Genomic DNA, 13,627 nt, shown 5'->3' with positions numbered 1-13,627 from the left:
CCCTCCAGATACCAGCGACAGTGAGCTGGAGCTGTCCATGGTGCGCCACCAGCCAGAGGGGCTGGAGCAGCTGCAGGCACAGACCAAGTTCACCAAGATGGAGCTGCAGTCCCTCTATAGGGGCTTCAAGAATGTGAGTGATTCCCACCCCTCAGGAGAGGCCCTGACCCACCCTGCCCTTTTATCCTTGGCTCCAGGAAGGGGAATTCTGGCTCAGGCAGACCTAGAAATTTCATGGAACAGCAAATATCCTGGGGCCTTGATGTGGCTCATGTTTTGTGGGAGACCTGTCTGGGGAGTGTGTGGGCCAAGCCCAGACACGCAGTGTCTCCTTTCTGCGTGTCTATGTGCTGGCACAAAGGAAGGACCAGATTGGCCCAAGGGGACCAGCCACCGCCCCCCTCCCCCCGCCCCACACACACCTACTCTTCCTGCCTTGCCCCCGCCCCAACCACCAGACTTTCCTGGGCGCTCAGTAGAGCCCAGCAGTGCCTTGGACAGTAGGCATCCTTCAGAGGGAGGAGTCAGGGTGCGGGGCTGGGGGTGGCCGAGGCTGCTGAGGGTGACTTACTGCTGCAGGAGTGTCCCTCGGGCCTGGTGGATGAAGACACCTTCAAACTCATTTACGCACAGTTCTTCCCTCAGGGAGGTGAGTCTGAGGCCAGACCCTGCTCCCGCTTCTCCCAATGCCCCCACTGTGTCCCTACGGCAGTTCTGCAGAGGGCGGGTGTCCCTTTATGGGGAGGGGACCCTCACCCCCACCTCTATGCTCCCCGCCACCACTTGCTTCCTGGTGGCCTGATGCTGCCTCTATCCCATTGGAAGGGGGTACCCCAGCTCAGGACACAGGTGGGCCCCCAGTGGGGCTGCCTGAGGTGGGAGCTTGGCTGCCAGGAGGCCCCCCTCACCCCAGCCAGTGCCCTTGTCTCCTCCAGATGCCACCACCTACGCACACTTCCTCTTCAATGCCTTCGACGCTGACGGGAACGGGGCCATCTGCTTCGAGGTAGGTCTCTGCTGTACCCTCCCACATCCCTGTGGCATGCCAGGCGTCCCTCTGCCCTGGTGCCACACCCTTGGGCTCTCTAGAGGGTCCGGCCTGATCCTGGTGTCCATGGTCCAGTGGGTCCCCTGGGGAACAGGTGGACTGTGTTTGGCTGGCCCGGGCCTAACTATGAAGTCGGTAGAATTTGGTTTTGCCGTCTGGCCTCCTATTCCCAGCCTTGTCTTCCAGTCCAGCCCCAGGGAGCCCAGGGAGCCACCGCGGCACCCCGAGGTGGCAGTGACCCAGGGTGAGTTTGCACGGGAGAAAGAGACGAGGCTCCATGAGAGATCTGTGCTGACAGCGGGCTTCAGGCCCAGCCCCAGGCTCACCGCCTTTGTCAGGAAACACACAGAGCACCCGGCCTGAGCAGCTCCTGCCATCCCAGCCTGGTGCCTCGCTGTCAGGAAGGGGAGCCTGCCCCCCACCGTGTCCCCAGCAGGGCCTCGCCCGGCTCAGTGTGGGCGGCCATGGGTCCCACCCCGGCCAGGCCACAAGATCATTTGAAGGAGGCATGTCTGCGGAGCCCAGGCCCCTAAAAATAGCTGCAGGTGAAAAGCTGAAACCTCTTTGGGGAGGAAACCCATGCTGAGAGCCAGGCGTGATCGATAACCACCCGGCCAAGGGCGGTGACAGGAAAGCCTCGGACCCGCGAGGCCGGGGAGATAATAGCTCTAACATCGCATCCTGGCGGTGCTGCATTCCTCCGTGTGCCCGCCCACCCGCCCCGTGCTGCACGGACACCGCCTGGGTGGCCACAGGCCCGCCCCCTGGGCCACACTCTCAGGGCTCCTGTGCGTGTGTGAACGTGCAGTGTTCCCAGCTTCCCTGTTCTCAGTGATGCCCGCACACAGTACAGATCCCGTCCGTGCAGAGGGGGAGACAGCAGGGAAAGCCCACTGTCCCCAGGGCCCCTCCCTGTGACCAGTTTCTGCAGATCCTTCTCGAGGTACCTGAGACGTCTGGGAAGGGGGTGTGGGAAGGGGCTAGTGAGAGGGACACGTCAGGGAGTGGTGGTGGCTCCTCTTGTTCTGAAATCGGAGGATCAGACTGCTCAGTAGGGCCCCTCTGTGCCCAGGGGGGTGCCAGGAAGGTCCAGGTTCCTCCCCTGTGGCCATCACTCCCCATCCCCCGAGGGAGGGGTCTTTTGACACCTTTAAGGTGGTGGTGGGCCTTGGGGGGCTGCTGTCAGTGGCTGAGTTGAGGGTGCTGGTCCTGAGGCCCCTCTGCCTGGCACCTCCGCTGTCATCTGGCCTTCCATGTGCTGCTCTGCCTGTGAAGGTAGCGCCTCTGGGGCCACATGGTGTTTGTTCTTCATGATGACCTTCCTCTTGACCCGGGGTCTGCTGTGGGGAGGTTTTCCAGGAAGGGAGGAGGGCATGTGTCTCCCCAGGGTCCTCCCAACCAGCAGGGCTCCATGCCGGCTGCTCACAGGCCAGGAAGGGTCCCGGCAAGTTGGGATGACACTCAGCCCCCTCATGGCTCAGACTCACCGTGTTCTGGAAATGGACACTCAGGTCAGTTTATGGGCATTTACAGGATCCCGGTGCTTTCGTATGTTCTTGAGAGATAAGACCCATATTAATTCAAATTGACTGATATGGGAAAATGTTATAACTTCCCTGCCCTCACCAGAGACGACCAGAAAGTAGATGGGTGAGACCAGCAAACCTTGGCATGGAGCCACGCTGGGTGTCTTAGTTCGGAGGCCTCTTGGCATCACGGTGTGGCTTACAGGAGCCCCTCGGGGACAGCCGGAGAGCAGGGCTGTGGATGTGACAGGCTGCTTATGCCTCAGACTTAAGGGCAAGGAGTCGCAGAACTAGCGCTGGCCCCACTCACTACTGTGCTGTGTGGGTTGGCAATTTAGAACTCGAAAGCTATCTGGACGTGAGGTCATCTGTGTGTCACCGAGGATGGGCCAGTGGGCCCCGGGCACATTGCCACCACCCTCTCCTGGCACCATCGCTGCTATACAACACACACGGAGGGACCCTGAACAGGGCAGTCCTCGGGTGGTTGACCACGAGGGATTCCGCAACACAGACCCGCGTCTGTGAAGGCCAGGGGGGGACAGTGGTGCCCCCGGGGCCCACGCGAGACGGGGTCCTGTGTGGGATTCCAGTCCTTCCCCTCCCACCAGGGAGCCTGTCGGACCCCAGAGGAGAGGGAGGGCGTGAACTCAGATGCTTTGACTCTTCGCTGCTGAGGAAACCGCCAGCAGGAGTCAGCGGTGCCCTCGACTCTGAGGACTGTCCGTGGTTTTCCTAGACATACTCTCATCTTCTTCGCCTAAACACACACGTGATGTCAAGAGTCCCGCGGATTACAGGCCATAGACCTTGGGAAACAGCAGTAACACCCACATCGCCGAGGAGGCAGCCTTCTTTTAGCTGACTGTCACTGTTCTCGCAGCAGCACTCCTCCTTCCTGACTGTCCATCTCAGACACGGCCTGCGGCCGTCTGCCCTGGTGGTGGGGACTCGGCCTCGCAGGCACACACTTTTCCATCCCCCGCTTCCCACAGAAGCACAGGGTTCTGATTGGACAAGGACTCGCGGCTCACCTGGTGGGTGTTTGAGCCCAGTAAGCCTTGCAGTAAACTGTGGCGTGCTCTCCTCTTCTGCACACATTCTCATCCTGCCTGCCATTGGCAATTTCCTGAGTTTTCACTTGCCTGGGGTCTGGACCTCATCATTAACTCACCCAAGTCCTTCTCCTGTCGTCTGGACAGGCACCTCCCGGAGGACACGCCTCCCCAGCCTCAAGGCTCCAGCATCCACTGGGGCTGGGCACCTCCTGGGGGTCTCGTCCCCTGTCCCCTGCTTTGGGTGGCCTGCGTCAGGTCTCCCGGTCCCATCACTGTCCTCCTGTCCACTTTACTCTTTCTTCTCAGGCGCGTCTCCCAGCAGCCATCTAGGAAGAAAGTAGGTGGGAGGTAGACGTCTGGGAGGGTCTTGATTCTGTTCTCTTGTTTGACGTGTTGTGTGGGACCAGAGCGTGGTGGGAAGCTGTGGTCCTTCAGGATGGTGGCCACCAGGCCCCTGGCCTCCTCCCCTGAGTGTTGCCCAGAGGGCAAAGCCTGCTGACCTGGGCCCTGTGAACAGGCTTGATTCTGCTTTTCTCTTCGGCTTTGTTTTTCTCTCTGGGAGCCTGGAGGCTCTCTTTGCACCCAGTTTTCTCAATGGCATCGGGATACATGCCTGCAGGTGACACTGCGGGCTGTTTGCAGGCCCTGCACAGGCACAGCCTTCCCTTGTGGGCGGTCTTCCCTCCCTTCTCGCCCCTCATGCCTCATGTCCTCCCTTCTTTCTGGCACTCCTGCTGCTCATGCTCTGGGGCCTCTCTTTACCGCCATTTCTCCCCTACTTTCCGGCTCTGCCCCCCCCCCCCCCTTCACAGAAGATTCCACAGGCTTCTCCAACCATGCTTCCGTGTAGGTCATTTTGCTTTCTTACTTTTTATTTCCAAAAGCTTTTTTCTTGTTCTTAGTTATTCCTTTTTTATAGCATCCTGTTCTTATTTTAGCAATGTCAGATTTCCAATCTCCAAATCCAAAAGTTGTTGTTAAGTGTTTTCCTCCTGTAATAATTTTGTTTCTTCCAAATCGCTTTTCTCTGTTTCCCTTTGGCTTTCTCCCTGTGACACCGGTGTCCTCAGACCCAGGAAGCACGCGGTTTGAGTGGGGACTAAGCCCCAGGGTGTACGGCCTGTCCCTCCACAGGCTGCCCCTCCGCCTTCCTGGGACCGGCCTTCTCTGCCCCTCTCCCTCAGGAAGCCCCGGGAGGACCGCGGGCGGGAGGCTCAGCCTGCAGGCTTCCTGGGAGCGGAGGGAAAGGCTCGTCCCCCCAGCTGTTGTGACACAACAGTGGGCGTTTCCAGTGGGAGCCGTGGGAACGTCTGTCTTGTCACATTGGTGATCAGTATCCACCACACTTAGAGGCTTGTCCTGGCCCAGAATTGAGCGCTGTTAGCTTAGCTTTGGAAGCTGGGAGTTTCAAACACCCTGACATGCAGATCCTGGCAAACTACAGGGAGGGCACCCCTTATTAAAGAGGTGTCCTCCATCAGAGCAATGCATTATGGTCTGAGACACCATATGTTCGAATGGCTTTACTTGAGAAGATCAGTATCAGCCACCATGTCATCCCCACACACACGCATGCATGCGTGCACACGCACACATTTACACATATGCACACACATGCACATGCGCACACACTGTCAACCTCATGGGCCCCTGCCTGCTCTGTAATGGAAGCCCCTCACTCTGGAGCTGTGGCTCAGTGGAAGCCCACAGCGAACTGGAAATAGAACCTGGGGTCAGATTGGCACTCCTCACCCTCCCTTCCTCCCAGGACTTTGTGGTTGGCCTCTCCATCCTCCTGCGAGGAACAGTCCAGGAGAAGCTCAAGTGGGCCTTTAACCTCTACGACATTAACAAGGATGGCTACATCACCAAAGAGGTACGGGGGACTGAGGCCTGGCCTGTCTGCCCTCCCGCCCCCCGTGGCTACTGCCCAGGCTGTCCTGCCTCCCCTCCCCTCCCCACCCAGAGACCAGGTGGGGGACAGCCACCAGGGGGCTTCCTCCTCTCCTGGGCTCTGTCCTGGGCCCCTGAGTGCAGGGAGCATGGGGCTGTGTGCCCTCACCACACATCGGGTTCAGTTCTGCAAGTGTCCTAGGACCAGCCCTTCTTACAGAAGGGCCTGGGGAGACACAGGTGGAGAAGCCTAGGGTGGGGCTGGCCTTGGCTCCCACCAATCAAGGGGCAAGGGGGGGCCCTCACCACATGGGGCCACAGGTGGGTTCTTTTGGCCCAAACACCTTTTGTATGTGAAATAGTAGCTACAGTCTCAAATTTTGGAGACAAAAATCTACCTCTGACTTTTCTTGAAGAGTCAGAGCTGTCACTGGGCAGAGCAGGGGCGGGGGCAGAGCAGGGCGGCCTCCAGCTGGCTCAGACCTGCCCTGGAGGGGTTCTCCATCCATAGGTGCAGCCCCCTCCCCTCGGGCCCTTGCACCCTCCCCCATCCTTGCAGCTGGACTCATGCCAGCCCCTCCGCCCCTGCAGGAGATGCTGGCCATCATGAAGTCCATCTATGACATGATGGGCCGGCACACCTACCCCCTCCTGCGGGAGGACGCGCCTCTGGAGCACGTGGAGAGGTTCTTCCAGGTGAGCGCTCCAGCCGGATGTGCGACCGGAAGAGGAAGGGGCTCCTGCTCAGGACACCTGGGCCTCCCCTCCCACAGGAGGGTAAATGGCCGTGCCCGGTCAGCTGAACCTCGGCTCAGTGCCGGCTGGGCTCACAGATTCCAAGGCGGCTGACATCTTGGCTGTGTCCTGGTGCCTTCCAAGACCCCCCCCCCCCACCCCCCCCCAGCCCAGCTCCTCCAGGGAAACTGTCTGCAAGAGGAATGGGGCTGGGGTGACTTCTCTGTGTGTCTGTGGGACATGTGGCCTTTTTGTGCCTTGGTTGCTCCATCTGTCCTACTTGCCTGTCGGGGTGAATTCTGGGAATTGTAAGCCCAGGAGGCCATCAGAAGCCTCTGGGGCTGGAGGGCAGACTGGGGAGAGGTCAGCTGTGGGGTGCGAGGGCTGAGGACCCAGTGTAGGGACCAGAGGGGAGAGGTGGGGGTGGAGGAGGTCCACCCTGTGCACGTCCTCAGGCCTGGGACAGGGACTGTGCCTGGTGAGACACAGACTCACCGAGGGTGTGGCTTGGGTTGCAGAAAATGGACCGGAATCAGGACGGGGTAGTGACCATGGATGAGTTCCTGGAGACCTGTCAGAAGGTAGGTGTCCTCGGGAGTTGAGAACACTGTGTCCTACCCTGGCCAGTCCTCAGGCCACTCCCCACTCCCAAGCTCCACTTTCACTTTCTTCTGAACCCCTCCCTTGGCTCCTGCCAGCCACAGCCCACTTGGGCCCACCCTATCTCAGCCCTGCTCTTGCGTGCTTTGAGTTAGAGGGGGCAGAGGTGGGGCCCGCAGGGGTGATGAGGCAGTGTGGCCCTCGGGCAGGGTCACGCTGGGGGACAGGCACCTGGAGCCTCCCAGTGTTGCTGACTCTTCTCTGCAGAGCACCCTTGGGGTCGGGGAGCCAGGGCATCAGACCTCTGCCACTTGCCTCGCTCCCAGAGTGACCTGTCCATGGCCCCTGGCCTCCACTGGGTGAGCAACCAGGGAGGTTTGTCCTTCAGTGAGTTAGCCGATCCCAGACGGGCGGCAGTCAGGCCTTGGGGCTGAAGATGGGCTGGGCCTGACCAGCTCCTCCCAGCCAGGGACACAGACCGAGTGGTCCCTGCAGAGGCCGGTCCTGACCAGAATCTGCTCAAGGTGACCAGAGGTGGGCACCGCCCGCCCTGTCCACCGGGGTCTGACCCGGCCTCTCATCGCCTCTCCACGCAGGACGAGAACATCATGAGCTCCATGCAGCTGTTCGAGAACGTCATCTAGGACACCTCGGGGATCCCCATGTGGCCATCGTCACCACCTCAATCCTGCCAGGAACAGCCTCCAAGAGAAACTTTTTTCTAATATATTTGCAAAAAGTGAACAGTTTGCTACACACACACACACACACACACACACACACACACACACACACACGTGCGTGCACCATTACTCTGGGCTAGGTGGGGGAGGGGTGCTGCATCGGGTTGGGAGCTGGGTCCAGGTGACATGAGCTACACCCCCAGCCAGCCCATCCCAGGCCAGCGGAGTGAGGCTGCCTCTGCAGTGGGCCGAGGGGAGAGCAGTGTCTGCAGCCATTGGCTGCGGAGTGTGTGCAGGGAAGTGCTCAGCTCCCCTGCAAAGGAAGGTCCAGTCTCCAGAGTGAAGGCCCCTCCCTCCCGCTTCCCTTCTTTGCCACCACCCATGGGCCAGGCTCTGGCCTCCTTGTCTCCCAGCCATTCCCAGCCCACTGACCACACTCCCAGGATGCACCTCACCACAGAACCCTGAGGGGCAGCCGGGATAAAGGGTGTTCAGACTAGGAAAGAAGTGATGGAGGCAGAGCCTGCTGCTTCCTGGAAAGTTTCCTGGTGAGCTTTGCTGCGAGGATGAGGGGCCATCCCTGCTGTCCCTCCATCCCAGGAAGGGGGCCCTTTAAGCTCAGGGTTGGGTTTCCTGGTGGAGAATGTGAGGAGACTGTGCCGACCCCACGAGATGGGAGAAGCCCTCCCCTACTTGCCCAGGCCAGGCTCAGTGGGGACACAATGGTGGCACTGCCCCCACCCCTCAAGCTCTGAACTGTTTGCACCAAGTCATCGTAGGTTCCAAGAAGAGGCCATGTGGCTCAGGGACTGGCCGCCCAGGAGCCCGGTGGCAGCCAGCCCAGGAAGGGCTTCTCGGTCCTTTGTCCCCCAGCCTCTGTCTCCCGTGGCCCAGCAGTTGGGTTGAGCTCCCCTCTGGTGGGATCCTGAAGCAGTGTGGCCACCTCCACAGGGGCTCACCCCAACCCATACACAAAGCACAAGCACCCCCAGAGATCAGGTGGAGCCCGAGAGGAGCTGAAGACACCGCTTTTCTGAGACGAGGCCCTCCTGGTGGGCTGAGCCTGGGCCCGGAGCCCTGGGCCCGGTGGCCTGCAGGTGGCCCAGGGAAGGAAGCGGGGGTCTGTTCTGTGACTCAGAGCAGTCGGGGCTCAAGCCCCTCCCCAGGCCAACATTCAAAAGCACAAACCCCGGACTCTGCTTGGCTGGGTTCTGCCCTGGGATGGGGCCAATGTCCACCTGAGGCCAGAGGCAGCAGTGAGGGCTGAGGGCCTGAGGCTGGTGGGAGGTCCACGGGGCCTCCAGGACACACAGAGCAATGACCGCTCCTGCCCAGGCAGCGGGGACTTCCGAGGAACATTCCCAAACATACATTCCATCGGCTACCGTCCCGCCTCTGCTCGGCCTGGCCCGGGGTGAGCGGGGCCTTCCAGAAAGGGTGGGACGGCGGAGGCCCTGGAGACTGGTCTGGTTTGGCCAGGGGACTCCTGGGCACCCACAAGCGGTCCTCAGCTTGGAGATGCACTGACACCCCATCTCCAGTCTGACTGGGGTCCCTCCCCTCCTCCAGGAGGCATCAGCTTTCCCTGGCTCAGGGATCTCCTCCCCCCGCCCCCAGCCCGGTCCTCCCAGCTGGTGTCGCTCTGCTTCTCAGGGGCCCAGGTCATAGGAGAGGGTGGCCACCACCCCGTTACCCTTGGCCTTGGCCAGACGGGCTGCCGTCCAGCCAGGAGAGGCCTGTCTCCCACGCTGGGACGAGGACTGGCCGCATGTCTGCATGGCAGAAGCGTCTCCCCTGGGCACACCTGGGAGGGTGGCGCCTGTCCTCAGTGCCCGCCAACATCAGTCCTGTATATTTTAATAAAAGAAACTTGACAAAGGCGTGGGGCTCACCGTGGCTTATCCTGTGAGTGTTGGTCCAGCCCCTCCCACCTCTGCTGCTATCCGTGGCTCCTGCCCAGTGCTGTGCTGGTAAGTGTGTAACAGGCCCCGCATTGTAGCCTGTGCCAATTTCCATGCTGATCGCAAGCTCCCGAGGTGATGTCACTGAAGGCCGCAGTTGGAAGCCTTTATGAGAAATGCCAGCCCTGCAGCCTCCACACGGAGCCAGCGGGGTGGGAACCTTCTTGAGGTACCATTTATCTCGCTCCTGGATCACTCTCCTTTACCAGTTCCAGGATGTCATTTCTCATGTCCCCTGGGCTGGAGGGCACAGGCCACAGCGCGGAAACAATTTGCCTGAAGATGTCTTCCTTTCCTGCTTTTTATTTTCAAAAGTGTAAACTCAGGAAGGATTATGCCAGGGGAGGGGCAAGGAATGAAAACCTGGGGGAAAGGAGTGAGAGGGGGTCCCTAACTTGGAGATAGAGAAGAGGTAGGTTCTGGGGGTATTGGTAGTGTTTCAAGGGCCAGACCCAAGGCCATGTGACATCATCACAGTGACGAGACCCAAGCCTCTCTGGGTCACCAGCTTTGCCTGATGAGCATCTCAGCAGGAGCGAGGAGGGCAGAGGAGAGGACCTCCTACCACCACACACACCGAAAGTTCCACCCCACCTGAAACCGAGGGCCTTGGCACAATCCTGGCAAGGGAGCCGCCTGACTTTGCTGTTGGGGGTGGGATGGCCTGCATTTGCTATTGGCTGGCCACTATGTGGAGCCCATCCAACCTGGTCAGAGCCTGATGGGCGGGGTGGGGAAGCTGAGCTGAAAGGTGTTAAGACCTCCAAGCCATTAAAGAATGGAGTCAGGACAGTGGCTCCAGGCTGGGTGTAGGCACTGAAATACCCCATTCATAATGGGCCAGAGCTCAAAATAGGGAAAGCCCATCCATCATCCATCCATTTACCAACCACCATCCATCTATCCACCATCTACCTACCACCCATCAGCCATCCATCCATCCATCCACCATCCATCCATCCACCATCCATCATCCATCCATCCACCATCCATCCATCCATCCACCACCCATTCATTATCCATCCATCATCCATCCATCCACCATCCATCATCCATCCATCCACCATCCATCCATCCATCCACCACCCATTCATTATCCATCCATCATCCATCCATCCACCATCCATCATCCATCCATCCACCATCCACCATCCATCCATCCATCCACTATCCATCCATCCATCCATCCATCCATCCACCATCCATTCATTATCCATCCATCCACCATCCACCATCCATCCATCCACCATCCATCCATACATCCACCATCCATTCATCATCCATCCATCATCCATCCATCCACCATCCACCATCCATCCATCCATCCACCATCCATCCATCCATCCACCATCCATCTATCCATCCACCATCCATCCATCCATCCATCCATCCATCTATCCACCATCCATCCACCATCCATCCATCCTCCATCCATCCATCCACCCATCCACCATCCACCATCCACCATCCACCATCCATCCACCATCCATCCACCATCCATCCATCCATCCACCATCCATCCACCATCCATCCATCCATCCATCCACCATCCATCCACCATCCATCCATCCATCCATCCATCCATCATCCATCCACCATCCATTCATCATCCATCCATCCACCATCCATCCATCCATCCATCCACCATCCATCCATCCACCATCCATCAATTTATGCATCTACTCAGCACTTTCCTGTTCCTGACACTCAGTGCAGAGGGGACGGCTGGCTGTGTCCTCTGTGTGGCTATAATGGCAGTGAGGAGTCTAGAAGGACCCCTGGGCAATCAGTCATGGATAGGATTAGGGGGAAATTATAGGATATTGTCAACTATAAGCAAAGATGTAAAAATCAAAATATTAGTCATTTCAATAATATGCATATACATGATATATGTAACATATCATCGCATATTTGGGTTTATCCAAGAAATGCAAGGTTTAACATTAAAAAAAACAAACACACAAAAAAACCCAAGTTCTTGGCCGAGCCAATTTTGCTCGGTGTTGAGAGCATCAGCCCATGGACTGAGGGTCTGAGATTCAATTCGGGTCTAGGGCACGTACAGTCCCGGTTGGGGCTTATGCAGGAAGCAACCAGTTGATGCATCTCTCTCACATTGATGTTTTTCTCTGTCTCTCCCCTTCCCAATTTGTCTAAAAATTAATGGAAAAAATATCCTCGGGTGAGGATGAAAAAAATACAAGCTCATTAGTTTCCAATAATATGGAGTATGCAGGAATCTAGAATCTACATTACTCTTCCCACTGAAAGCAACACACATTCTGGTTTCACCTGGGTCAGCAACAATCACATGGGCTGTCTGAACCAGCTGGTCGTAAAGGGAACATGCAGAGGCCAGCTGCCTGCAGAGCGAGCTCAGCCAGGTCTGAGATTGGAGAGGAGAGTGGGATGTAGATGGGGCCCAATCTGCACAGGGAGGAGACTATGGCCAGAATCAGAGCCAGCATGGCCAGCAGTTATCCTGTGCCTACATAGGGCCAAGATGAGGGCGTCCGGAAGAAACTCTACCATCTCACTCAGACCCGCCCACTCACATGGGGAAATTGCATAAACCTCCAAGAGAAGATGAAGGCCTAACTAGACCTTGTCCAGAGTTGAAGGTCCTGTAATGGGAGTGGGCCTGACAGGAGGCCTGGAATGGCTCTGGAACAGGGTCCCTCAAACTTTTTAAACAGGGGGTCAGTTCACTGTCCCTCAGACTGTTGGAGGGCCGGACTATAGTTTAAAAAAAACACTATGAACAAATTCCTATGCACACTGCACATATCGTATTTTGAAGTAAAAAAACAAAACGGGAACAAATACAATATTTGTATTTGCATGTGGTCTGCGGGCCGTAGTTTGAGGACTCCTGCTCTGGAACATCCGCAGGCTCAGTCTGAGCAGGCACTGCAGGCAGCACTCTCTTGGGTGGTGGTGGAGGCCATGCCACCCACAAACTCCCCCCGAGGGCTCGCCTGACTGCCAAGGGCCATCAGTGCTAGAACTGGGCTCCCTGCTGTCTGCTGGGTGCCTTTTGGTTCTGTCTATTCCTTGACCAGGAATCCCCAGCATCCTCTAACTCACCCACACCTGCCCTACCCCTCTTTGCTCTCACAGCTGGACGCAGGCCCAGGGCCCCTCTGCTCAGCTCTCTGGGCTGTCCTTTGGGTGCAGAATCTATGTCTGCCCCACCGTCTGCCGAGATGGCCCGTCCATTGCCCCGGCAGTAAAGGCCTCAGGGGCTTCTGTCTCATGCGGTCTCATGTGTGTGCTGAGGAAGGTCAGCTGATTGGACACCGGCCTGCTGCCTCTCTAGCATTCCCCTCCTCGGGCAGTAGCCCGCAGTCTCCCTGAGGATCCCTCCCGTTCTCTGTCCAGAAAGTCAGGGACCCTACCTCCAAGGCCAGCCCTCAGCCCGTTGGTACATGTCTTCCCTGCTCAGAGTGGTTGGTTGAGGGTGGGCCCCTGGAGCGAAGGAGGCCAAGGGAAACCCAATGGAAATGCTGGTAAAGCCTCTGCTCCTCATCATCTGAAGCTTCAGGACCCGAGTCGTGAGGCTGGGGCTGCTATTTGGTAACTGGAGGAGCCAGGGAGTGAAGCCAGAGCAGAAGAAAGGTAAGCTGGCTGAGGGATGGAGACAGAGAGAGCAAAGGGGAAGGGGCAGGGTTCAGCCCTTGAGCTCAAAATCAAACTGTACCTTAAGCAAGCCCCTCCCGATCTCAGATCCGTTGCTATGTGAGCCACTCATAGGTTCCCCACCCCAACACTCCACCCCAAGCTCGCTTAACACGTCTCATCTGCCACAGCCTCAATGAGCCTCATCAAGCTCACCCGTGGGGCTGAACGTGCTTTCCAGACGTCAGCGAGGCCCGAGGGAAGGGGGTCGGAACAACATGCCCAGCCTGTCTCCCTGCCAGACTGTGGGCCTCTTGCCAGCAAAAGCCCTGGGGGTCACATGGGGAGGGAGTGGCCAGTAATGCTGCTGCGCCAAAGGTTACAGGGAAGGAGCCGCTGCTGTGGAGCAGACAGCCCAGGTGAGCTTGCTGGGTCGCAGGCCAGCTTGGGAGGCACCAGGTTCAAAGTCTGTTTGAAACATGTGGCCTGTTTGAAACATGTG

The 13,627-nt window shown here is 58.1% G+C and overlaps 1 protein-coding gene across 2 annotated transcripts in view; it reads left to right on the top strand.

The window, feature by feature from the left end:
• KCNIP3 (potassium voltage-gated channel interacting protein 3) overlaps nt 1-9,415 on the top strand; it is a 68,302-nt gene extending 58,887 nt beyond the window's left edge. For both annotated transcript variants that reach the window (XM_070428519.1, XM_070428520.1), the window contains 7 exons: nt 9-133; nt 580-649; nt 936-1,006; nt 5,401-5,508; nt 6,117-6,221; nt 6,779-6,841; nt 7,457-9,415. In XM_070428519.1, the coding sequence (XP_070284620.1) occupies nt 9-133; nt 580-649; nt 936-1,006; nt 5,401-5,508; nt 6,117-6,221; nt 6,779-6,841; nt 7,457-7,504 (590 nt within the window). In that variant the 3' untranslated portion in view covers nt 7,505-9,415. The remainder of the gene's footprint in view (nt 1-8; nt 134-579; nt 650-935; nt 1,007-5,400; nt 5,509-6,116; nt 6,222-6,778; nt 6,842-7,456) is intronic.
• The last annotated feature ends 4,212 nt before the right edge of the window (nt 9,416-13,627 follow it).

The sequence above is a fragment of the Myotis yumanensis genome, unplaced genomic scaffold (genome assembly GCF_028538775.1).
Source record: "Myotis yumanensis isolate MYYU_CA2020_CCGP unplaced genomic scaffold, mMyoYum1.0.hap1 SCAF_11, whole genome shotgun sequence".
NCBI classification, from domain to species: Eukaryota; Metazoa; Chordata; class Mammalia; order Chiroptera; family Vespertilionidae; genus Myotis; species Myotis yumanensis.
The sequence above is the reverse complement of the archived record's forward strand: the minus strand, read 5'-3'. Positions and strand labels throughout refer to the sequence as shown.